The sequence below is a fragment of the Halichoerus grypus genome, chromosome 5, assembly GCF_964656455.1.
Source record: "Halichoerus grypus chromosome 5, mHalGry1.hap1.1, whole genome shotgun sequence".
Classification (NCBI taxonomy): Eukaryota; Metazoa; Chordata; class Mammalia; order Carnivora; family Phocidae; genus Halichoerus; species Halichoerus grypus.
In genome coordinates, this window is record NC_135716.1 from 86,650,314 (window position 1) to 86,676,468 (window position 26,155).

Consider the following 26,155-nt stretch of genomic DNA (forward strand, 5'->3'; position numbering starts at 1 on the left):
GACAGGCTTTCATTCGCTCAGTCTCCCCTATGTCCATCCTCAAATTCTTTAACTTAAGATTTCTAAAAAAGTACCTCCTACAAAAATTACCTCCGTCCACTATCAACAAATATCTCAGTAGATTGACTGCCCCTCTTTCAAGCTTCTTATTTTGTGACCATTCCCAGTTATTCCTTGGGGTTCTAATTTTCATCTCACCAGGTGCATTTCATCCATTTTTTTTCTACTTCTTTTTAAAAAAGTTTTTATTTATGTAGTCTCTACACACAAAGTGGGGCTCGAACTCACAACCCCAAGATCACGAGTAACATGCTTTTCTGACTGAGCCAGCCAGCTGCCCCCATTTTTTTCTACTTCTGACTTTTATTTCCCCGTCCTGAGCCACGGCACAGTGGGGAAAGAGAGAGAGAGAGAAAAGTAGTATAACCTCACCTAGGTAAGAATGGCATGATGGTCAACTGACAAAGGATGTGTAGTGTGTATCTGTGTGCATAGGTGTGTGTAAGAGTAATCCGAGGAACCCAGCCTGACAGGTTATGAACAGGATAACTGTCTTAATCTGCCCCCTAGACTTCTCAGTTTTCTGGTTTCTGCATATATTCTAATTCTTTCTCACTCTAACGGGAGGTAACGGAGCAGCCCATTCCACTCTTTCTCACAGATTCCCCCAACTTAGAATAGGTAAAATCAGAAAATTACCTAACGATGCATGGTATAACGAAAAGATCAAAATATTGGGAAACAGAAGGCCTATGTCTGAACCCCTCTTTGCCATCTCCTAGCTTGAATTTTGGGCAATTTATCCAGCCTCTCTGAGTGTCCATTTCCTTATCTGTAAAATAATAAAATCTAGTTAGTCATTGTGATTATTAAATAAGACAATGCTCTAAAGTACATTGTGCAGTGTCTGACATATAGTAAGTATATGCTCATGAAATGTATTCTTTCCTTGTTTTAGTTCCATCGCCCATTGCATGTGATCTTGGACAAGTCACATAATTTATCTGTTTCCTCATCTACAACTATAAAATGAGGTCGTCGGACAAATGATCCCTAAGAATCCTCTTACAACTGTCCACAATTCTCCTCAGCCTGGCATCCAGGCCTTCCCCCCGCCGTTCCTCCCGCTCCCCCCACCACACACACACAAGCTTCGTCCCAGGAGTCTGGCTTGCTTTCCAGTACTCCCTACAGGACTCCCGAAGAAGCGCCCAAGCTAAGCTTCTCCCTTATAAAGAATATCGCTTTTTCTCTTTGCAATTGGTTGTCCAGAACCTCCGCCCTCCTCGGTATTTTGCCTATGGCGGAGCTGGAGCCCTCCAGCTCCCGCCCAGTCTCTGGTGATTGGCATAGGACCTGGCTCGTCCCCGCCCCCGCTTGACTGACGGCTGCGCTCCGGCACCGCCTCAGTCCCTGGGCGCTCGCTGGCGGGGGTGGCTGGGACCGTTAGCTCGCCAGGCTGGCAGGCTCCGGGCCGCTACTCCACTGGCGGCCGGGATGGAGACGATGCGAGCACAGCGGCTGCAGCCTGGAGTGGGCACCAGCGGGAGGGGTACGCTGCGAGCGCTTCGGCCCGGGGTGACTGGGGCCGCGGCTACCACCGCCACACCCCCAGCAGGCCCCCCGCCCGCACCGCCGCCCCCCGCACCGCCCCCGCCGCCCCTGCTCCTGTCGGGGGCCCCTGGGCTGCCGCTGCCCCCGGGCGCCGCCGGCAGCCCCGCGGTGCTGCGGGAGGCCGTGGAGGCCGTGGTGAGGAGCTTCGCCAAGCACACGCAGGGCTATGGCCGAGGTGAGTCTGCGGGTCTGGCCTCCTGCGGGACACCCTCTGTAAAGGAGCCTTGCTCCCATAGTCCTCTGGATCGCTTTTCCTGGCGCAGAGCCCTCACATGCATTTCCTTTCGGGGAGTTTCCTTCTGGGCTACACACACACACACACACACACACACACGCACACACAGGCACGCACATAGGCGCGCACACACACAGAGGCACACGCTCATACATACGTCTCACCCCTTCCCCTTTATTGAGTTACTACTATATTCTCCAGGGACCCCTTTTTACAAATACAACCATCTTTTCTTCCCAGCCGTTTCTCCTTCAGAAATGGAATTCTTCCTGTAGCTTAACATCCCTTTGCCTTTGAGGACCAGTCCCCATTGTGTAGGATCCTATCCTTTATGTCAGATCCAAGACATTTCTAATCCATACCCTCTCAATCTTTCTTCTGTGATCTCGGCAATTCCTGGGCTCCCCTATTAACTTACTCCACCTCCTTAGTCTTTTTTTTTTTAAGATTTTTATTTTTTTAAGTAATCTCTACCCCTAATGTGGGGCTCAAATTTACAACCCCGGGATCAAGAGTCGCATGCTCCACCAACTGAGCCAGTCAGGTGCCCCTCCACCTCCTTAATCTTGACTTTTGAATTCTTTTCTTACTTATCCTCACTCTGAAATTTCCAGTGCAACTTCAGATTTGCTGGGGAATTAGGTAGTGCCTTCACAAGTCACTTATAATTGTGTTTTTAAATCTGGAACCGTACCACTGAGTCCACACCACCTTCCTGTGACTTAGTACCTCACTTTGGTGTCTTTTTTAGTGTGGAGCCTCACAACTCTGGCCTCTCTGTCTGTCTGGCTCTGTTTTCCTGGCCCTTGCCCAGGAACTGAGGATAAATCCCAGGCCTTGGCTCTCTCAATGTTAAATTCTGTGGAAATGAGCCAGGCAGAAACCCTATTTCCATTAGAAATCTTTATCTTACAGATGCCTAATTTCTAGGGTTTCTGAGAAGGGGAATGTGAGGATTTTCTTTGTTGTTTTTGTTTAATCAGTGCAGAATTTCCTGAGTTTGAGCTCCAGATTTATAGTGTAACAAGGAACACAATATAGTGAGGGGTGTGGGATACAGAATGTAGGTCTGGAATTTCTGAGACATCACTTCTTTCTGTGTGGTTAAGTCCTGCCTGAGCTGGAAGTGATTATATCTCTAACCTTCTAGTTGGACAATAATACAGAGAAAGGTTGTAGGGCTTTCTCTATAGACAGTAGTGACTTTTTTCCCTCCCTGTGAAAGTGTAGTGAAAAGAGCGTATGTGGGTTTTGGAGTCAGACAAGCATGGATTAAATCCCAGATTAAATCTCTGTCACTTGCCAGCTATGTTTTTGGGGAAGTGACTTAACTTCACTACACTTCAGTTTCCTCGAGGGTTATGAGGGGGATTAAATGAGATATTACACCTGACACGTAATGGGTGACTTAAAAATGATGAGAATTATCTCAAATTTATTGGTTCATATTTCCTTGGAAAGAACATGTCTCATTTTCTCCCTTTCTTAGATCCAGACAGTATAAACCCAAATATTCCTATGAAAACAGATTTTTTAGCTCCATTTGTTAGATGTGCCCAATGATACATTTACCATTAGTTTCCTTTTGTTCTTCAACATTTTGAACTCCTATCATGGGGCTGACACTCTGCTAGGTGCTTGGAATGCAAATGCATGTGATTCTGAAATTCATCATGAGGGAATATAGTTGTTTGTCTAGTTTAATCCCTAGATTTCACAGGGCTTCGTGATGTAACTGTCATCAGCTATTGTCCTGCTGCTTCCAGTCTTTTTAAGTTGAGACCAAGGGAAGGTCTCCGGGCATAGGAGTAGTCACCCTCAATCTGAACCGTTCCTCTTAGAAACTTACAGGCGTTTATTAGAATTGTAGAGGAGTGTACCATTTTTCTTGTCTGTGTTACCTAGGGCTTGGCATCTAAACTGAGTGTCCTGTAAAAACTTTTTCATTTCCTTAGGATGAAGGAGCAAGGGGATTTTACTGACAAAGAGCAATCAGTCAGGCTTCAGACTCTGCAGCCATTCCTTCCTCCAACCTCCCAACCTCCCACCACACTCCTCATTATTCCTGAGTTTCTCATTTCCAGTCTGGGTGTCCAGCCAGTACTTTGGGAGAGTTTGGCAGGTAGTTCAGCTTCAGGCAAGCAGAATCTCTGCCGATTTGGCTCAGAAGTCCTTCACCACATGGAATCGCTTATTCTGCTTCGATTAATAGGCAAAACTGCCATTGGCATGTACCCACGTACCCTTGTGACTGATGGCATGGTATTTGGGGGCTGGCTCTATTCCCGTGAATATAATTTACTTTGATCCTTGCCCAGACCTTTATCCCATCCAGCAATGCTTTACTGTATCATCTTCAGTTCACATCCTTCACCTTCTGACTGCTCCAAATTCACCTTTTCCACCTTTAGATTTACCTGTACCCATGTAGGACCTCAGCATTTATTTAAAAAACACAAAAACAAAATTCTTCTGTTATTTCACCTATCTGTCCTAGATCTCCCCCACCCCCACCCCAACCCCCACCCAAGATACACACATAGCTCAGTAGGCTGTAGGATCTTAATCAGCTTGTAGTACATAGGGTTTGGAATCGGAGAACCTCACCCTGTCAAACAATGGCTGTGTGATCTTGGATAAATTGCTTAATCTCTCTAGGCCTCATGTGCTTCATTCATTCGACAAATATTTATTGATCACCAGATGCAGTGGTGAACAAGACAGATACTCAGTCCCTATCTTCATGGAGCTCACAGTCCACAAGTATGTGTGAGGATTAATGGTGCAATAAGGCAGGAGAGGGCAATAGAAAGAGGTTCAGCTTTGAGGCAAACAAACATTAGTTCTAAATCCTGGTTCTGCCACCATGGCCTGTTCCTTAACTTGTTTACTTTTTTTTTTTTTTTTTAAAGATTTTATTGTTAAGTAATCTCTACGCCCAACATCGGGCTCAAACTCACAATCCCGAGATCAAGAGTTATATGCCCTGCTGACTGAGCCGGCCAGGTGCCCTAACTTGTTCATTTTTTGAAAAATGGCTATTATAATACTTACCTTGATAGTTTTGTGTGGATTGAATGAGATAATGAGTGAAAGCCATATAGCACATAGTTAGGACTCAATGAGTGGTTGCTATTATTATGCATTTGGAAACCCTTTGAAAACTGCAGATGATAGGTATTGGTAGCATTTCCATTTCCTTTGCTCCTTTTTAAACATTGCATGTAGTCCCCTTCTAATGTTTGATAGCTGGCAATCTCTAAAACTGGCATGACTGACTGAGTGACCTTGCCCTGTAACTTCTGCATTGCTCTCTTCAAACGTATAGTTTCTGAATTATTATTATTCTCCCTTTATATCACAGTATGGTTACATGATTGGAAGTTCTGCCGAGCTAGGTTGAACAAATGAATCTTGGGTGGTATTTTCTGTTTAGTTGTTTGGAATCACAGAGAGCTTCTTTGTCTACAAGTGACTGTGGAGTTAAATTGATAGTCTGAACATTTCCAATTTTTGGGATGTTGGATTAGACTCTGTACTGGTTTCCTGTAGCTGCTCTAACAAATTATTGGAAATGTGGGGGCTCACCACAACAGAAATTTATTCTTTCACAGTTCTGGAGGCCAGAAGTCCAAAATCAGTATCACTGGGGGTCCAAAATCAAGGGGTCAGCAGATCTGTGCTCCCTCCAGAAGCTCCAGGGGAGAATCTGTATTCTTGCCTCTTCCATCTTCTGGGGGCTGCCAGCATTCCTTGGCTTGTGACTGCATCACTCTGATCTCTGCCTCCGTGTTCACACTGTCCTCTCCTCTTCTGCGCTTCATAATTCTCCTTCCCTAAGGACCCTGTGATTGCATTTAGGGCCCTGCCCAGATAATCCAGGATAATCACCCCACCTCAAGACCCTTAATCACATCTGCAAAGTTTTTGCCACCTAAGGTAACATTCACAGGTTTTAAGGATTAGGGCATGGACATCTTAGCAGGGGGCATTTTCAGCCTTCCATAGTCCTCACCTAAAGTCACTGTCGTCTCGTGGTCCCTCCCTTCCAATGAGTCTATGGACTGGGCCATTCAGGGGTACATTCTCCAAGTTGAAATAGGAAATATCAGATGGAAAATTGTTAAGCAGCTTCCCTGTCTTCATAATAGTGTGAATTAAGCTGGGCCAGACTATTCTCGCCATCTTGTGTGATCAGGGAGAACCTTCTCATTCACCTCTCAATTGCATTAGCTATTTATCCATGCTCCCTCATCACAAAATTGTATTTTTTATGACATAAATTTTTTACTGTAATTTCATGTGTTGTTTTTTAAAAAAGATTTATTTATTTATTTGAGAGAGGGAGAGCTTGTGCATGTAGGGGGAGCGGGGCAGAGGGAGAGAGAATCTCAAGCAGACTCCCTGCTGAGCGCAGAGCTCTATGCAGGGATGCGGGGCTGGATCCCAGGACCCTGAGATCATGACCTGAGCTGAAATCAAGAGCTGGCTGCCTAACAGACTGAGCCACCCAGGTGCCCCTCATGTGTTGTGTTAATGATTTCACTGTATGGTAGATAGATAATCTGTACCTCTCATCCCACTTAGACATTCATATTTTATCTCCTAAGGACCAACACCGGAATTTTTCTCTTTTGTTATTGTTCAACATCATGGTACAAGCACTTAAATATTCCTCACTATCTTGGTCTTTCTTGTCTCTTTTAGCCCAGCATCCTCCAGTTACTCCTAAAAAGCAATTGTAGCTGTTAGATGTGTATGTCTTGGTGATTGCTAACCCTCCCACCTCACAGTTCTCTAACCATCCTCATGTAAACCATTAGGTGCATGGTTCCTCACTGAAAATCTGATAAAACCTATGGGCACCCCCCCCCATAAACTCTACACACACACACACACACAGACACGCGATTTCATTGTGGGTTTTAGGCAGCTTGTGAACTCCCATGAAGCTCAATCATGGATCTGATCTTGGACCCTGGGTTAAGATTCCCAAACTGGAAAGAACATTGGCATCAGGATGTCTACATTCAGTCCCTAGCTCTGCCACAGCATGTGACCTCGAGCAGGTCATTTCTCCTTTTGTAGCCTGAGTTGGATTAGATGATCTCCAAAATCCCTGTCAGCTCTAAAGATCAATGAGTGTGTGAGCAGTTTCAAATTCGGATCACAATTAATCGCTTTTCTCCTGATCATTCTGCTCAATTTCCCATTTCATCCATTTCTGAAACAAGACTCCCTATTTCCTTTGGCTTTGAGTAATCATTAAAAAATAGTCCTATGGGGTACCTGGGTGGCTCAGATGGTTAAGCGTCTGCCTTCGGCTCAGGTCATGATCCCAGGGTCCTGGGATCGAGCCCCACATCGAGCCCCACATCGGGCTCCTGGCTCAGCGGGGAGCCTGCTTCTCCCTCTGCCTCTCTCCCTGCTCATGCTCTCTCTCTCTCTCTGTATCTCTGTGTCTCAAATGAATAAATAAAATCTTTAAAAAAAAAATAGTCCTGTACTGTGTGCCAAGAGGGATTTAACTGGATATAGACTGGACATATGCTTTTTAATAGGACCTTCCCGGTTACAATGGTTTCCTCCCCTTTCTCTTTATTTCAATATTCTCCCTGTTGTTTGCATGTCAAGAAAGCTGTCACCCAGCTCATTGTGCTAAATTGTCTCAAAGAGGGCCTGGGGCTGAAAAGATCTCAGTGGAAAGAACAAAGATGGCTAAGCTTTCTGGGCAGCAGTGACCTTTGAAGGGCCCCTGCCAAAACTAAGGGTGGGAAGGACAGAGTTTCCTTTTCATGCTGCCTTTTAATGGAAGAATGAACATTGTAAAAAGTCAGTTAGATCCAGGGTGTTAGGAAAGAGCATGTGCGGCTTTCACACTCTGGCTGGTACACGGAGTACTTGCTTCAGCTGCAGAGCAGGAGAGATAACAGTTGTTGCTGGCCACTAGATTTTGAATGCCTTGCTGACCGGCATTGTGTATTATTCATCTTTGCATCTCTAATGCTCAGAATAGAGCTATGTACATATTACAGGCTCAAATTTCTGCTTAATGTGTGTGTGGCAGCCATGAAAATGTGCTATTCATATCTCCTGCTGCAGGGGCATAACTGACTGACAGCCTGAAGCTGCTGTCCCCTCTGTGTCCATCACCACATGTGCACTGAGGCCACACGTCCTGCAGGCTACCCCCCCTGCACCCCCCCCCCCCGCCCCATCAGTGACGGGGCCCAGCAGGGGCACTAACTCACACACATCCTGGTGAGGTGTGGATTTCCTTTGGCTTGTGGACTTCCCACTGGCCTGGCCGAACCTTTCTTGGAACTCTGCTGCTGACTGAGATTCTCGTATCCAGACCTCCTTCCTTCCCACGCCCCTTCTACAGGTGTCAGACCTTCAACATGGTCCGAAGCCTCTCCCTTCTCCCACTTCCTCCCCAATAAATCTCTTGCTTGTCTATCCTGTCTTGGTGTCTTCTCCTTGGCAGATCTAAACTAACACACTATAAAAGAATGAATGAGTCCTTGTAACCAAGAGTAGAGAGTGGCCATGTTGGAGAATATTGGAGAATGCATGTGATCATGTATTATTATGAGGCTTTTGTTAAAGCCACTTGAAATGTTTGGAACCCTGCAGTCAAAGTGATCCTTTCCAAAGGAAAACTGATTTCATCCCAAACCCTTCAATGGCTTCCCGCTGCTCTTAAGATAAAGCCAGTACTCTGCTGTGGCCTGCAAGATCCACTTTGGTCTGGTCCCTACTAACTTTTGCAATCTCACTTGCATACACTTTCTCTCTCTCTTTTCTTCGAGCCACACTGGTCCCTTTATTTGCCATCTTCTCTGCTGCTACAGAGTATATGTTGTTCCTTATGTTCAGAGCTCTGTTCTCTCACCTTTTTGCCTAGTGAATTCATACTCATATCTGTACTTAAATATCACTTTGTCAGTGTAGCTTTCTTTGGCCTTCTTAATGAGGTCAGATGCCCCCACGACATTTCCCATCATCTACCAAACTCCTTTATAGTGCTTATCACAGTTGCAGTTTTTCATTTGCTTGAGGTTCTCTGGTTAATCTCTCTCTCCCTCTTTAGACTGTAAACTGCATAAGGAAATGGAACAGGGTATGGTTTTGCTCACTATTGTAGCCTAGCATCCAGCACATAGTCTAGCACAGAGTCGGTACCCAATACATATTTGTGCAATGATTGAGCCCAAGTATTGGGGGAAGAGGGGACTGTTCTGGAATACAGTGTTTTGAGTCTGGTTTTGAGTTTTGAGTTTGATTTTACCCTAATACGTTAGCCGGTTACTGTTTGACAGACGGTGGCAGAAGTCTAGAGACTCCTGGGTCAGAGACAAAGGACTTTATTACTCACAGTACAGCAGGTAGCATAAGCATCAGATTTGTTTGCATCAGTTCTCCTTGCCTCCCATGTCTGATGTGAACGGCTCAGGTGCATGCTTGCATCAGCCACGGGCTGCATTACAGAGGAGGAACGAACACTGAGCTTGGGGAACTTGCCATTTCTTAGCAAGCAGTAAGCAGGCTTGTTCTTTGTCCCCGAGGGAGACAGTACCTCATCCCTCAGGTTTCTTGCTGCAAACACAATCCCGAGAAATGGCCCAAGGAAAGAGCAGCCATCTCCTTCAAATCTTGGCATACCCAGCAAGATGGAAAGGCACACAAGAGACCTGTGAAGGAGTGTCTCCCAATATACAGTTCCTCCAAAAATTACTTTTACCTAGGGAAATCCTCAGAAGAGAAATTCATGCTCACACACACACACACACACACACACACACACACACACACACACAGAGGAGTGTAGTGTATATATATACACATAATGTATAATATTCCAGGATGGAAAAGGACTCTGGCTATGGGTTTGCTCACCAGAAGCATAGACTTGAGAACGGCTAAAAGGGACACATTTCCTTGAGTGGCAGTATTACACAAAGCTTAGGAACATTGACTCTGGAACCAAGATAGCCTGGCTTTGAATTCTTACTCTGCTACTTTCTAGCTGTTACATCTTTGGGCAAGTTATTTAACTATGTCTCATTTCACTCATCTGTAAAATGGGGGCACAGAAGTGTTCTGTAGATGCACTTCTTATTGTGCTGGGGATTATTATTCTCGGCCACCTGACCAACTGTGGAATGATCTACTTGCACTTCATCAGGCAGGGATAATGGTCTGCTGACCTGGAAGCTCTGCCTCCAATATTTAAGTTATTCTGCTTTGGTGTTTAGGACTAATCAAAATGTGAACCAGAGGGGCGGGGGAGGAGGCCAGGCATACACCGGTCTTGCTATGCAAATGCCTTAATCACAGTCTAGGTTTATTAACTTAAATGTTTTTAAGTGGTGATAAGGAGCTAAGGTGGGTTAGACTCTTGATGTAGGTTCAGGTCTCAGATACCGTCTTGAAGCACAGGACCACTCATTGCTGAACTTAACTGCTTCCCTTTTTGTAGTGAATGTGGTGGAGGCACTTCAGGAATTCTGGCAGATGAAGCAGTCCCGTGGGGCGGACTTGAAGAACGGAGCTCTGGTGGTTTATGAGATGGTTTCCTCCAACAGCCCTCCTTACGTCTGCTATGTCACTCTGCCTGGGGGAAGCTGCTTTGGGAGTTTCCAGGTAAGAGGTGCAATGGGGCGGTAGTGAAGATAAATGCTTAACTGCTAGTAGTGGTTTTCTCCATCATTTTGGCCATTAAATCGCTGTCTGAAATCACATATTTGAGGACCTGAACCAATTCTGGGCACATCATTCTGGTAAGCATCTGAGGTTCATTTAACCACAAAAGAACCTCAGTAGCTTCTTTTTCAGCCTGCAAAAACCCACATCCACTTTGAATTGGAGCGGTTATGAATAGGCCCTTTCTCAGTATATCAGACTACCAGCACCTAGCCCATGTTCTAATCTGGCTGTCCAACTTCCTGCCATCTCTTTTTGAGAACACTGAATAGTAATTCCTTACCCACAGTACTTTTTCATAGGCAATTACTAAAAAAAGCAATCTTTGAGTTCTTTAAGAGGTCAAAGGGGAGGGCCTAGGTATGGTGGAAATAGTACTCATCTAAGAGTTTAGAAGACCCAAATTCTTATTCCCCTCACTGCCAGCAGGGCAAGTCAGGTAAATTCTCTGGGCCTCAGTTTCCCCATCTATAACATGAAGGAGATAGGTTAGATTATTTCTAAAATCTTCCTAGTGCTAGCTTTCTATAATTATATGAAAGAACTGTGATATATGATGATGAACAGTGGTTGCTATTATAGGGTAATAAGAAATTTGACTAGCAGTCTTTGTCAGCTTCCACCATGACGTACCGTGGCCAGGGTCAAAAAAATGCAGAGGGTGATGGTGCAGCCCATCATCCTCATCTCCAGATGCTTGCAAAATAGTCTCGGATTCAGGTGTGGCTTCATAAGCAAGCGAACATGCGGATAGAGGGCTGTATCATTGGTTTTGATGAGTACATGAATCTCGTATTAGATGATGCCAAAGAGAGTCATTCTAAAACAAAGTCAAGAAAACAACTGGGTCAGATCACGTTAAAAGGAGATAATATTACCCTGCTCCAAAGTGTCTCCAAACTACCAATGATCAATGAAGTGAGAAATTCTAGAGAAGGCCACGTAGTTTGTTTTTTTAGATGTCCTTTGTTGGAAGTGTAGTTCTAAAACATTTGGTTATATTATTTTGATTACCTTTAAGTTATTACCAGAGGACAATAAATGCTGTGGGATTGTTTTTATTTAAAAAAAAAAAAAAAAAAAGAGTGCTCGCTTCGGCAGCACATGTATTACAATTGGAACGATACAGAGAAGATTAGCATGGCCCCTGCGCAAGGATGGCATGCAAATTTGTGAAGCATTCCATATTTTTGTTTTGTTTTGTTTTTTAAAGATTTTATTTATTTATTTGACAGAGAGAGACACAGCGAGAGAGGGAACACAAGCAGAGGGAGTGGGAGAGGGAGAAGCAGGCTTTCCGCTGAGCAGGGAGCCCGATGAGGGGCTTGATCCCAGGACCCTGGGATCATGTCCTGAGCCGAAGGCAGATGTTTAACAACTGAGCCACCCAGGCGCCCCACATTCCATATTTTTGAATCGTTGAACACTACATCAAAAACTAATGATGTACTATATGCTGGCTAACTGAACCTAATAAAAAAAAGAAAAGAAAAGTTTGACTAGTGTGAATACTGTCATCAAAGATGGATTTTTTTACGTCACCCATAGGAAGGTAGCCTTCTGAAATGTCAACTTAGAGTCTGAATAGGAATTTAGAGGAGATAATAAGACATTTTGTTGTGTTTTTATGGTTTGTATAACCCTTAGACAAAGTTATAACCCCTGCTATGTGCTTCCATAGCCCCTTGAACTTCCCTTATCATACCACTTACCACAACATATCATGATTGATTATCTCACCTAGTGGATTATGCTTCATGGAGGCAGAGATAGTATGTCTTCTTTCTCGTTCAGTTTTAAATCCTTACTACCAACTCAGCACCCAGCAAAGAGGAGGCACTTAATAAATCCGTGGCATGAATGAGGGCCATTGTTGTTCAGTTCCTGCTCAAACAGAAAAGTCCTAAGGAGACTTCATTTCAAATATGGTGACTAAGTTTTTTCCCCCTCGGAACCCCAGCCATTTCAGAGAAATAAATATATGCCCAGGATGACTAATGTTTATACTTTCTCTTCTAGAGAATAAGGTCTCTCCTCCCTTCTCTCATCTCATCTGATTGTTGAATGAAGATTTGATAATTTTATGGTGATGTCCAGACCTGAGCCATCATAGTAATTTGATTTGTTTTCCCCCCAAAGAATAGAATTATCTATCTTGGCTTCTTTTAGCTTATATCTTTTATATCCATTTTGGCAGGTGAAATTTCTCCTGGTGGTTTTTTTCATGGATGACTTTTCAGGAATAGCACTATACTGTAGAATGAGCAGCAGACTAGTGAGTAGAGACAGGCTAGTGAACAGAGAAATTGAAGAAGATGACTTAGGGTTAATGCACGAAGCACCATATTCTGACAGACCTGTCAGCTAAAGGAAATTGAGAGTTATTGATACTAAGCGTGGTTAATTAGCAAACATATCCTAGTCTACTTTTAAAAACTGTAACATTACTTTCTTCCTTTCCTCTAATCCTAATCATAAATGACAGAGGGCACAGAGGCCTTTGAGGCTGCCAGTGATGATGAATTATAAAGGAATGCTCTGGTGCCTGGGGATTTAAGGTTGAGTGATTTACACTTCTGAAAATCAGAAGTCCAATATGATACCCATATTGGATACAATGCAAAAAACATGAATTAACTTTTAAATTTTTCTTGCTTTGTTCAGGTAAGCTTTCCTTCCCCTTGCCACCCCTCTCCTTACTTCCACTGGGGAAAAAAAAAGACTATAAATTCCTTCTTCAGATCTTGGACTCTGTTCAAGGAGAGCTCATTGACTCACTGCATTATTGGGGGGGAATGCCTGCTCAAAGCTAAAAGCGAAGTCCAAGAATCCCAGATGGGTGCTTCTGGTAGAGACTAGAGGTCTCCTCCGCAGAAGCAACCTAGACACAGATTTGTTCTACTCTTAGGTTATCTAGAGGGATGAAAACAAATCTTGCCTATGCACAGAACAGGAGAACAAGATACAGATTTCGAGCAGGCTGAGCAGAATCTGGCTTTTGAGTAATTAATTCTGTCGACAGTTTAAACAGGGGTATTTTTTATATCCAGTGATTATATGCTGACTTCAGCAGCCTTCCTCATTCTGCATTCAATTTGGTATGAGCTGTCGCCGTCTCCAGTTCCTTAATGACTTCAGGATGTTGAATCAAAATTATGTTTCCAAATGCCTCAACCATTTTACAATACAAACTTTGGAAGGTTTGCTGAATGAACTGATTTATCCAAAGACTGTCCAAGCGTCTTCTATCCCAGTGTTTCCTCTATCCCGTTTCTTCCTCTCTCTCAGACACACATATGTACATGTTTTCTCTCTCTCTGCCCTGCCTAGTTTTGCCCCACAAAAGCTGAGGCCCGACGGAGCGCTGCAAAGATTGCACTGATGAACTCTGTGTTTAATGAACATCCTTCCCGAAGAATCACTGATGAGTTCATTGAGAAGAGTGTCTCTGAGGCTCTGGCATCTTTCAATGTAAGTTACTGGGAGTTGAAAAAGGAGAGTGGGGGTTGGGAGAACTGGCTGGTTGGGAAGTCTTGTAAATCACTGGGAAACAGAGCAGGAATTCTTGTTTTCTTTCCTGTCTGTACCTCTTTCTATTTATTTTCTATCACTCTTGTGTATTACATGCTCCCATGTTTTTGTTGATATTTTGCTTCTTTCATTGTGTATCTTTGGTATCTAGAAATCTTTAATTCAAGATTTATGGAATTTTAGAGATATTCCAAAATTAAAACTGAGCTTGAATTCTACTTTTCCCAGTTTTGGTTTAAGAACTTACTCCCTTCTTCCTTCAATGTTTGTTTGTTTATAAAAAGCTCCACGCCAAGCATGGAGCCCAGTGTGGGCTTGAACTCATGACCCTGAGATCAAGACTTGAGCTGAGGTCCAGAGTCGGACGCTTAACTGACTGAGCCACCCAGCCGCCCCTTTTTTTGTTGTTATTCTTTTTTTTATATATGACTGTTCTTATTGTCACTTGTTTCCCTACTTCATATATTAGTAAAGAACACTTTATAATACAGTGTCTTATTTCCTTTTTCCCCTCCTAGGAATGGGGTGGATAATTTATTTACTCTCCTTAAAAAGAATGTCTGTTCTTTCAAATGATGATGATGATGATAACCATAGCTAATCCTGAGTATTCACTTTATGCCAAGGACAATTCCAGGGGATTTATATGTATTTTATCTCATTTGATCATCGCAGTAACGCTCTGAGGTATAAGAACTATTTTTTACCCCTATTTTACAGAGAGGAAACTAAAAACATGGAAGTGCAATTTTGCCTGAAGGGATGTAGCTAGGAAGTGATAGAGCCAAGACTGGAACCCAATTCAACTTAGAATTTTCTCAGGAGCACATCTTAGAAATGAATGCTGCCTTCTTTCTTCCTTCCCACAAGTTCACTGATAATCGGTTGATAAAGTCAGACAAATTCTGTTTCTGTTCTCTTTGAATTTAAGATGTAATTACATATACTAAACCACTTTGGTTATCTGTTTGTGTATTTATCAGTGTTGAATACTTTAAATCATAAGTTGGCTTCCCTCTGTTACCCAGGACCCATCTGATTTTCTCCCATTTCTCTTTGCCCCAGTCAGCAGTATCTACAGGGAATAAAGACAATTTTTATATTAATCAAAGTCAATTAAAATGAAGAAAGTACATTTATCACTCTTAAGTCATCTAATGTATTATAAAATTAAACATTAGTTTGGATTATAGAAAGCAATGGTTCATCGTTTTGAAATTATGTTTCTACTAGCTACGTGACTTTGAGCAAGTTACCTAATCTAAGTCTCAATTTCCTCATCTGTAACAATTATACCTATCACACAGGATTATTGGATAGAAGAGAATATATTCAAGCACTTAGCATATGTTACGGGCTTAGATGCCTTTGGATGCAAGTAATAGAAAAATCTCACTTCAAACTGACTTAAGGGAATAAATCAAGAAAGGAAATTTATTCTCTAACATGACAGGAAGTTCAGAAGTAAAGATTTCAGGGCTGGTTGATTCCATGGATCAAGAATGTCATCATTTACTGGCCCAAATTCTTTCCATCTCTCCACTTAGCCGTCCTTTAGATATTGGCTTTGTCCTTGGGCTGGCTCCCCTTAGGGTGTAAGACAGCTACAGAATTTCAAACATTAAATACAGATATAACTACAGTTAGAGACAGAAAGAAACCATTTTTCTTTCTCTCCTTTCTTCCTTCCTTTCTCTCTCTCCTTCTTTCTTTCTCTCTTTCCTTCTTTATTTTTTCTTTCTTTCTTTCTTTCTTTCTTTCTTTCTTTCTTTCTTTCTTTTTTTTTTTGTTTGTTTTTTTTAAAAGATTTTATTTATTTATTTGAGAGAGAGAGACACAGCGAGAGAGGGAACACAAGCAGGGGGAGTGGGAGAGGGAGAAGCAGGCTTCCTGTGGAGCAGGGAGCCCGATGCGGGGCTTGATCCCAGAACGCTGGGATCATGACCTGGGCCGAAGGCAGACACTTAACGACTGAGCCACCCAGGCACCCCTCTCTCTCCCTTCCTTCCTCCCTTCCTTCCTTCCTTCCTTCCTTCCTTCCTTCCTTCCTTCCTTCCTTCCTTCCTCCCTCCCTCCCTCCCTCCCTCCCTCCCTCCCTCCCTTCCTTCCTTCTTTCTTTCTTTCCCTTCCTTTCTTTCTTTCTTCTTTTCTTTTCTTTCTTTCTTTAAGTAGGCTCCACACCCCACCCAATGTGGGGCTTGAACTCGGGACCCTGAGATCAAGAGTCACATGCTCTACCGACTGAGCCAGCCAGGTGCCCTGAGACTGTCTTTTAGTATCTCTTTAGTAGTAAGGAATATTTTTCCAGAAACCCTCCAGCAGACCTCCCTCCTGCCTCCCAATGGCCAGAATTCTCACCTTAAAACCAATTACAAGCAAAAGGAATTAGGATTTACCCAGTGGAATTAGAGGATAAAATCACTCTTCCCTGGGGGAGGCACATGGAAGATGGGTAGGTACTGGAACAAGATTAAGATTCTATAGTAACAAAGAAGGAAATAGATGTTGGGTAGGTCACCAGCAATGTCTACTGCAAAGCGTTTAGGAAATATAAATTAGTATTATTCCTGCCATTATTTCTATTTGATTAGTCCCTCAAAATCGAGAATTTAATAGATTTCTCATTAATTTCCCAATGGAATTGCCATACTCCAAATAACATCAATTTGGTATTAGCTATGGGTAATGTTTACATTTCTGCCTTCAGCTTTTGTTCTTTAATAGTCCTGACTTGAGGGGCACCTGGGTGGCTCAGTCGTTAAGTGTCTGCCTTCGGGTCCTGGGATCAAGCCCCACATCGGGCTCCCTGCTCCTCAGGAAACCTGCTTCTCCCTCTCCCACTCCCCCTGCTTGTGTTCCCTCTCTCGCTGTGTCTCTGTCAAATAAATAAAAAATCTTTAAAAAAATAAACAGTCCTGACTTGGGAGACTATTGTATTATGTCTTTTGACCAATCACCCAGCCTCTGTAGCTCTGAATTTCTTCATTTGTAAAATGAATAGGTTGAATTAAATTAACTCTAATTTCTTTGCAATTATATTCTAATGTTCCTACCACTTACCAAGTATTCTGTGATTAAATGTTTATTGAATAAATGGAGTTCGTTTATAGCCGTGTTAGATGTAGAAGTGTAATAGGAGGTAGATCTTCCCAACGTGTGGGTCATGCCACTTCGGTGTACTCTGAATAGGTTTCAGTTGTGCCATAATATTGATCCCCTCAGCTTTCAAGGGACTGAGCAAGGCCCAGGGCAGATGGACTCCTCTGCCAGCAGCCTCTTCTGTACACCCCAGTTGGTTGTACAGAGATGATCATTCCTTTCTATGTACTGTATCATGGAAAACTCTGGAGGTACTGAATAACGTATCATATTGAATGACTATAGGCAAAAATGAAAAGGTTACTTGCTTCAGGGCCCTAAATGCTAATAGTGAAGATTACTTTTGTCCTTCCTCCCTCTAGCTTTTCATTTTTAAATCCAAATTTTGTGATCTTTGCTTCGCCATGAAGATTAACTACACATTGGCATGTTGTTTCTCATGAGCCACAAAACAGCATGGGTTGATCTTGTGTAGTTCTGACTTCTTGTCGATTCTAGCACAGTGAAAACAAATAATAAGCTAGCACTTATGATATACTTACTGAGTGCATTGAATTATTTTAGGTGTAATACATATACAGTAAATACATATACATGAAAAGTGCCCCATAATGAACTGAATTTGGATATAACTTGATTGGCTCCTGACCTCTACCCAGTCCCCTTTCTCAAAAAGAGCAGAATCTTAGGTGTAGGGCAGGAATGGTCATGTAGAACAAGCTACAAAGAGCAGGCAACTTCTCAGGAAGCAGGAGGAGAAAGTTGGGTACCTGTGTTCCCAGTAGTCTCCTGGCTTTATTTTCTTAGATCAGGTTGACAAAAAGGTCACCAATAAACCAGGAGATGCCCTTATTTTGGAAGTCCCAGCCAGCTCCAGGGTTTGGAATTATCTCTAATAACATTAAACCACCACCAAATAGCACTAAACCAGAGCCAGTACCAGAATGGATTTGGATTGTGTAACTGGATACCTAGTCTAATGTAATAATGTACCACATTTTATATAATTGGAGTTTTTAGACCACACTTATCCCTTTTTAAATAATTTTTTTATTTTTAAAAAGATTTTATTTACTTGAGAGACAGCACAAACAAGGGAGAGGGGCAGAGGGAGAGGGAGAAGCAGACTCCCCACTGAGCAGGGAGCCCGACGTGGGGCTCAATCCCAGGACCCCGGAACCATGACCTGAGCTGAAGGCAGACCCTTAACCAACTGAGCCACCCAGGCACCCCAATAATCTTTTAATTTAATTCTCAAAACAATCTTAGAAGATACATCTGTGATTATTCCCATTTTACAGATAAGGAAACAGAGGAACAGAGAAGTTAAATGACTTCACTAAGGCTTCAAGACTAGTAGGAGATCCAGTCCCTGCTCTTAACTTCTATACTGTATTGCCTTTTTCACAGGATAGTGTATCTTAGTTCTACCCTTACAGGGTCATGTCACCAATAAGACACACAAGGCAAATGTCCAAGAGGCCAAACTGCTATCCAGAATTTACCATGCTGATGGCTCCTACTGTTTCCCTTTAAAGTGCATTTGCCCAATTATCCTTTAGGCTAGTGCAATCCTGTATGCTGAGATCACTGTTTTTTGGGCTGAATCAGGGATCTTCTCTATGTCCAGTGTTCCCTCTTTGTAAGATAGGAAAAATCAGATTGACCTCTGTCACCTGAGTTAATATGTGTGATGACTTTGGAATCCTCTAGGTCTGTGCTGACCAGCAGAATAGCCACCAGCCACATGTAGCTATTTAGCACCTGATATGTGGCTAGTATGAATTAAGATGTCCTGTAAGCATGAAAGAGACATCAGATTTTGAAACCTTAGTATAAGAAAAATAATGTAAAATATTTCATTAAAAATTTTTATGCTCGGAGTGCCTGGGTGGCTCAGTCGTTAAGCATCCGCTTTCGGCTCAGGTCATGATCCCACGGTCCTGGGATCAAGCCCCGCATCCGGCTCCCTGCTCAGCGGGAAGCCTGCTTCTCCCTCTCCCACTCCCCCTGCTTGTGTTCCCTCTCTCGCTCTGTCTCTGTCAAATAAATAAAATCTTTAAAAATTTTTTATGCTAATTATAGTTATAATATTTTGAATATATTAGCTTAAATAAAACATGCTATTAAAATTAGTTTTACCTGTTTAATGTGGCAACTAGGAAATTTTTTTTTTTTTTTAAGATTTATTTATTTAGAGAGAGAGCTCACAAGTGCTTGCTGGGGTGGGGGGGGCGGTAGGGGAGCAGAGGGAGAGGGAGAGAGAAACCCAAGCACACTCTGTGCTGAGCGCAGAGTCCTAGGCGGATGGATCCCACGACCCTGAAATCACGACCCAAGCCTAAACCGAGAGTCAGACGTTCAACCAACTGCGCCACCTAGGCGCCCCTAGGAAATTTTAAATTAGGTTGGGGGCTTGCATTATATTTCTACTGGACAGTGCTGCTTGAGGTCATAATCCTGATTGAAAATCTATTTATCTTTTCCTTTCCTCTGTTACAGGGCAACAGGGAGGAAGCTGACAACCCAAATACAGGGATTGGTGCCTTCCGGTTCATGTTGGAATCCAATAAGGGCAAGTCAATGTTGGAGTTCCAGGTACTGTTCCACCTACTTCTCTGGCTCTAATAACTTGGATCAACCTGTGGATGGATAGATGATAGATAGATAGATAGATAGATAGATAGATAGATATCTCCTACTAATCCCTAAGTCACTGATACTCAGTTGGAAGGGAAGGGAGAGGTTAGAATATTTTTCAAAATATAAATACCTTCCTTTCCCAAACGGCATATCAGAGATGGTAAGAGATACTTCCATAAATGTATTTTGTAAGAGGTTCCCCATGTAATTCTGATGCAACCTCCTAATATAAAATCACTATCCTGACACTTCATATCTTCTTCCCCCAGGAACTAATGACAGTTTTTCAACTGCTGCACTGGAATGGCAGCCTTAAGGCCATGAGGGAAAGACAGTGCTCTCGGCAGGTAAGAGGTCCTATAGGTAGATGAGAGGAATCTGGCAGAAGGACTATTTTGAGGTGGCTATTCTGTTAGAAATAAGCAGGCCTATAGTTACCAGGTTGTGAATACTGAAAGCCTCACTTTAAGTGCCCTCTTCATTCCTAACATCTTTCTTATTTAGATCTTAGCTGTCATTCTTTTGCCTGCCTTGCTTCCCCCACCAGGAAGTTTCCCTTAAGACTCTCCTTAGAGGACTTAAGTGCTAACTTCAGTTAGGACTCCAAGGCTGAGTTCCTAGCCCTGCTGGGTCAATGTGGTATGAACCTTGACCTTGTCAGTGATCTTCATATTCCTTTCCCCTTCCAGGAAGTGTTGGCTCATTATTCACACCGGGCCCTGGATGATGATATTCGCCACCAAATGGCATTGGACTGGGTGAGCCGGGAGCAGAGTGTGCCAGGGGCACTGTCTAGAGAGCTGGCCTCTACTGAACGGGAGCTGGATGAAGCCCGGCTGGCAGGCAAGGAGCTGCGCTTCCACAAGGAGAAGAAAGATATTCTCCTGCTGGCTGCTGGGCAGTTGGGCAATATGCATTCTTCCAACTGCTAGGCATCCACTCACATACTCCCTGTCCTCTCTAGACCCTTTTTTATGTCTTTTCTAAGACTTAGTTGATTTCTGTACATACTTTCTCAATTTTATACTTTAAAATATAGATATATATATGTATATGTATAAATTCTACACTCAGATTCCTATTTGCTGAGAGATCCCTTTTCTTCTGGTTTTTGGATGTCGTTTCATTTGAAACATCGCCACTCCGCTTTGTAAGAGGCTGTCTTCGGAGCTTACACTCCCAGTAACTCTGTGTATTCATTTCAATAGCACAAGATGATGGACAAAGTGTTCTTTAATGTAACAGGGAGCTTGAATAAGGACTATGTGCCCCACCCTCACCCTCATTCCTGCTTTCTCTTGGATTCCAAACAGGGTATGAGTATGAAGCCTTTGGCTTTGGCTTATCTTGAGCTGAGCCTACTTGGTAGAGTTGTTCCTCCAGTAACTATATATTTCCTAGCCTAGACTCCCCCCCAACCCCCCGTCCTCCGCCACTTATCTTACTCCTCTTCTGCCTTCAAGTGGTACTTCATTTTGAGGCTTCCTTTATTATTTGGAAGTGGAGATCTGGTATCTTATTGTTAAAATAATTCCTGAGAAACTTCCCAGAGAGAGGAGAGGAATTATAAACACAACCCATAGGTGTTTATCACCTAAATTGCCTCTGGGGCACAGATACCATACTAAGCTGATAATCTAGCTTTCTGAGGTATTCTATGCTCCAGAAGGGGTCAGGGTTGAAGCTGCTTATCTTCAAATACTCCCTTTTCTCTCCTCCTCCCCTGCTCACCCAGCTTAGTTGAGTCCAGTATTTAGACCATCCTGCCTGCAGAGATTGGTAGAAGGGAAAACATTTCCCTATTCCCTTTCCTCCCATCATTTTGCTCTTTGGAAACAGCTGTCTGGTTTGGCGAGGGCCATGTTCCTCTCTCTCCCTCAAAGTTGCTGCTGTTTGCTACCTTAGATGTCCATAGATTCAGTTGTTTTCTCTCTTTTCTTTCTTCTTCCTCCATGTTGATTATTAGAGCATGAGTCAATCAGGAATATGAGCCTGGCATTATGGCACTTCCTAATTGGAACCTTGGGAGACTGCAGGAGGGCAAAGAGGCTCAATGATTAACTATTTGTGTTTTTAAGACTTCCTCTCCCCACCCCACCCCGCCTCTCCTGGGTGAAATAGGAGAGAAATGATCTGGAGTACAGCAAAAGCATTCCTCTTTGGGAAAATTTTTTGTAGGTCTCTCGAGGATATATTTTCCCCCTTTGTTTTGTAATCTCCTTTATACTGTATATAGTATATAGTGTTCAGGGCACTTTCTAAAATGTGCTTGGGAAGTTTCATGCTTCTGCAATTGGAGTTTCCATTTAATGATGATACACTTTGTTTTTAGAAATAGGTTAGGAAATAGGCCACAATTTGGTCTTTTGGGCCAGATAGGGATAAGATGAAAGTCAGCTTCTTTGCCTTTGAAATCATCTTGGTGACCAGTACAAATGGGATCAGCAGTAAGGAGTCTAGCAACTGTTTTAGTGCTTGAAAGGGACCTCCTTGAATTCTCCAAACCCCATCTTTGTATACCATGAAACACATATAGGGTTGGAGTAGAGGCTCCTACATTAAATAATAGGTATGTCTGTTCAGCTTTTATTCATATTTATAATCCAGAAATCATAAACCTCATTTGTCCTATGCTCCTTTCTCTGGGAAGTGTGAAGGGGTGTGAGTTATGGGAAGAATTTCTTCTTGCCCCTCCTGGATTGACTATTTTTCTCAAATAACAACCAGTAAGATCCCAAAGAACTTGAGAAAAATTGTTCCCTGATCTGTCCATTTTCATTGTTAAAGAATTTACTTATCTTTTTAGTACTTTCTATGTATTTTATATGTATAATTTTATATAATTAAAAATAGATTTTTGTCTAGTGAGCCACATTGACTCTTTCTTGAGACCTATGTATCAGAGGAGCTCTAAAACGACCCTTTCTTTTACAAGTACACTAAAAGAGAATTTTGATTAGTATTTTTTGGGTGGTAGAAATAAGATTGTACTGCTGGGGGAAGGCATTCTGCCTCCTCTTCTCCAGACATTTGAGGAGTCTGGATTTTGTCACTGATCCTTTCTTCTCAAGCGCTACCCATTTCCACTGGCAATCTCACCCACCATGGTGACTTCAACTCTATCATACACACCATTCTCAAATCTTTCTTTCACCCTTTTGAGCTTTTGCATCTATATTTCCACATATTGGACATCACTACCTGAATTTATGGCACAAGCTCTTTGAATTCACATATTCAAAATAAAAGCTATTTCCATACATGCTCCTCTTTGACTCCCCAAATCTGTTATTAGGATTATTATCTACCCATCTATCTAAGCTAGAATCTTAGGTCCATCCTTGACTTTTCCCTACCATGATCTAATCAGTCATTGTTGAGGTTACCTCCTATATAAACTTAAAAAAAAAAAAAAGATTTATTTATTTGAAAGAGAGAGAATGCAAGCAAAGAGAGGGGCAAAGGGAGAGAGAATCCTCAAGCAGACTCCTTGCCAAGTGCAGAGCCTGACCCAGGGCTCGATCCCAGGACCCTGAGATCATGACCTGAGCCAGACACTTAACAGGCTGAACCACCCAGGCACCCCTCCTATATAAACTTCTTAATCTGTCTTGTCCATATACACTGCCTTAGTTCAGTCATTTATCATTTCTGGGCTGGAGCACTGCAACAGCTTCCTGACTAGACTCTGTCTTCATTCTTTTTTTTTTTTTTTAAAGATTTTATTTATTTATTTTTTAGAGAGCGAGCGAGAGAGAAACAGCATGAGAGGGGAGAGGGTCAGAGGGAGAAGCAGGCTCCCCGCTGAGCCGGGAGCCCGATGTGGGACTCGATCCCAGGACCCTGGGATCATGACCTGAGCCGAAGGCAGACGCTTAACCATCTGAGCCACCCAGGCGCCCCTCTGTCTTCATTCTTAACATCCTCCACACTACTGTCAGATTTCTTTCTAAAATACTTAGTACCGTATCACTATCTTGCTTAAACCATCACTTAGCTATCTTTGTCTTTAGCAGCATTCCCCAAAGTTTTATGTGAACCCTTGGTATTACCTGAGAAAATTTTAGGTGGTAGATGGGCAAACATTTTTAATTTTTAAAAAAATTTTTAAAGATTTTATTTATTTGAGAGAGATAGAGCATTAGCAGGGGAAAGGGCAGAGGGAGAGGGAGAAGCAGACTCCCTGCACTGATGCAGGACTTGATCCCAGGACCCTGGGATCAGGACCTGGGCCAAAGGCAGATGCTTAACTGACTGAGCCACCCAGACACTCACATTTTTCATTTTTACTTATAGTCTAATCTGAAACTGTCATAGAAGAAAATACAGATTTTACAGTTATGCCAGTGATATTTAAATTCAGTATAAATTTGTTTAATTAACCAGTCAGTCTACTTAAGGAAAAATACTAATCAAGGAACATCATGGGGGCTATCTGTGATTGTGAAAAATCATGAATACCCAAATACTTGAAGTTGAGAAATTATTGCCTACAGAATAAAATTCCAAAATCCTTAGCATGGCATACATTTTGGCCCCAACCTGTACTTTCAGCTTTATTTCCTAGCCACACAGCATCAGGCAAACAGAATTTCTTGCCATTCTGGTTATTTGTTCCTTCAATAAGTATGTATCAAATGTCTACTGTGAGCCAGACACTGGTCTAAACTGTAAGGCTGGGGCGCCTGGGTGGCTCAGTCGTTAAGTGTCTGCCTTCGGCTCAGGTCATGATCCCAGGGTCCTGGGTTTGAGCCCCGAATCAGGCTCCCTGCTCGGCGGGAAGCCTGCTTCTCCCTCTCCCACTCCCCATGCTTGTGTTCCCTCTCTCGCTGTGTCTCTCTCTGTGAAATAAATAAAATCTTTAAAAAAATAAACTGTAAGGCTATCGTTGTAAATAAGAGTCTCTGCCATAAGGATTACACTCTAATGGGAAATTGACAATAAACAAGATAGAAAGTAAACAAGGTAATTGGGCTGGCATTTAAGCTCTGTGAAGGAAATAAACAGAGTGACGGACAGTAAAGTAGAGAAGAATCCTTCGATTCCAGCAGTATTTTTGGGAGACCTAAAGGATGAGGTTGAATGAGCCATGTGAAGAGCTGGAGTAAGAACATCAGGAACAGGAGTTCCAAAAGTCCTGAGGGGAAAGAGACAACCATAGTTGAAGCAAAGTGTAGGGAGAGCTTACTGAGAGGGAATTTGGTGATGGAAGTCCTTGGAAACAGGCAGAGCAGGTGATGTTTGAATTTTATTCCAAGTGCAAGAATAAGGAAGGGTTTTTGGTAGGGATAGGGCCAGCTGATTTTTTCAAAGATCACACTACCTACTGTGGAGAGTGGATTAGTGTCTCCTAGTCTCAGTACAACTGCTTTGCCTGGAAAACTACCCAGTCTTAAAGGCCTAGTTCAAATGGAAGCCTTCTTATTCCCAGTCCTATTACAAACTTCCTTTGTACTGCCATAACAACTTTGTGATAGCAATCATCACTCTCATAATATAATTATATAAAGTGACTGTTGATAATGTAATTATTTTTCCTTTTATTGCCAGCACCTTCTCTAGTATTAGATAAACATATTATAACTGTTTGATTAAAAAAATTAATAAATAAGTGGATGTGCAGTCCACTATTGTTGAAGGCCTACATCAGGATTCCAGAATTTGGGGGCAATACGGGTTTTGCGTCCTAGGCAAAAAACTCCTAGGTTTTTAAACATGAAATACCTGCACCATTCCCAAAGACGCTAAAGTCCCTATTTTGTTTAAAGCCATGATTTTTTTTTTTTTTTTAAATTCTCGGAGGTGGTGGCAAGAGTTTGAGAGTTTATCTTAAAAAAATAAATAAGCAGCTGATACCCGTCTCACCAATCCTAGTTCACTGACAACCAGGTCTGTTAGTTTTCTTGAGAGAGAAATTCGGTGCTGCAGTACGAACCGGAAGCAGCTTTTGAGCCAGCATTGCTGACTGAACTATTTTAAAAATGTTTCCATCACGGATCCAGCTACTCCTCCGAACAGGGTACGGGTCTAGAAGTTTTGAGAGAAAAAAAAAACATTCATCAAGTTCCATTTCCTAGTATGGAGTCCAAGGAGACGAAAAACAATCCTCTAATAAAGAAATTAGGCAGTGCTTCTCTGGCAGTAGTATTTCTCCTCGGCTGCCCTAATTAATAGGAAGCCATTGTCTGCACCTACCCGCTAGCGGTCCCTTAGAGCTCTACTCCATTCAGCTCACCAACTGTTCAAGATGGCTACAAGAGCACTTCCGGCATCTTCCCGAACTAGGCCCGCCTTCATTTGCGTATTTTCACCGCGCCGGGGGCGGGA

At 42.7% G+C, this 26,155-nt stretch overlaps 1 protein-coding gene, 1 long non-coding RNA gene, 1 other non-coding gene and 1 pseudogene across 4 annotated transcripts; 3 read left to right on the plus strand and 1 right to left on the minus strand.

The window, feature by feature from the left end:
• The first annotated feature begins 1,407 nt into the window (after nt 1-1,407).
• On the plus strand, nt 1,408-23,092 carry LIX1L (limb and CNS expressed 1 like). The gene is made up of 6 exons (XM_036113008.2): nt 1,408-1,789; nt 10,332-10,495; nt 13,886-14,026; nt 19,688-19,783; nt 20,098-20,175; nt 20,518-23,092. The coding sequence occupies exons 1-6, from the start codon at nt 1,498-1,500 to the stop codon at nt 20,758-20,760; spliced, it is 1,014 nt and encodes a 337-aa protein (XP_035968901.1). The 5' UTR covers nt 1,408-1,497; the 3' UTR covers nt 20,761-23,092.
• On the plus strand, nt 11,180-12,385 carry LOC144381870 (small nuclear ribonucleoprotein E pseudogene; annotated as a pseudogene).
• LOC118548868 (U6 spliceosomal RNA) lies at nt 11,641-11,747 on the plus strand. The gene has a single exon (XR_004923788.1). It is a non-coding gene; the product is annotated as a U6 spliceosomal RNA (small nuclear RNA).
• On the minus strand, nt 14,021-26,102 carry LOC144381871 (uncharacterized). Of its 2 annotated transcripts, none has more exons than XR_013447945.1 (3): nt 26,024-26,102; nt 25,694-25,855; nt 14,021-15,161 (listed from the first exon to the last, which is right to left on the minus strand). It is a non-coding gene; the product is annotated as an uncharacterized LOC144381871 (long non-coding RNA). The 2 variants fall into 2 exon arrangements; XR_013447944.1 differs by having other exon boundaries at nt 25,685-25,855.
• Between the last annotated feature and the right edge of the window lie 53 nt (nt 26,103-26,155).

Coding starts and splice junctions, on each gene's coding strand:
- LIX1L (XM_036113008.2), top strand. CDS start 1,498: ATGGAGACGATGCGAGCACAGCGGCTGCAGCCTGGAGTGGGCACCAGC. Junction 1,790..10,331: donor CACGCAGGGCTATGGCCGAG/GTGAGTCTGCGG, acceptor CCCTTTTTGTAG/TGAATGTGGTGGAGGCACTT. Junction 10,496..13,885: donor GCTGCTTTGGGAGTTTCCAG/GTAAGAGGTGCA, acceptor TGCCCTGCCTAG/TTTTGCCCCACAAAAGCTGA.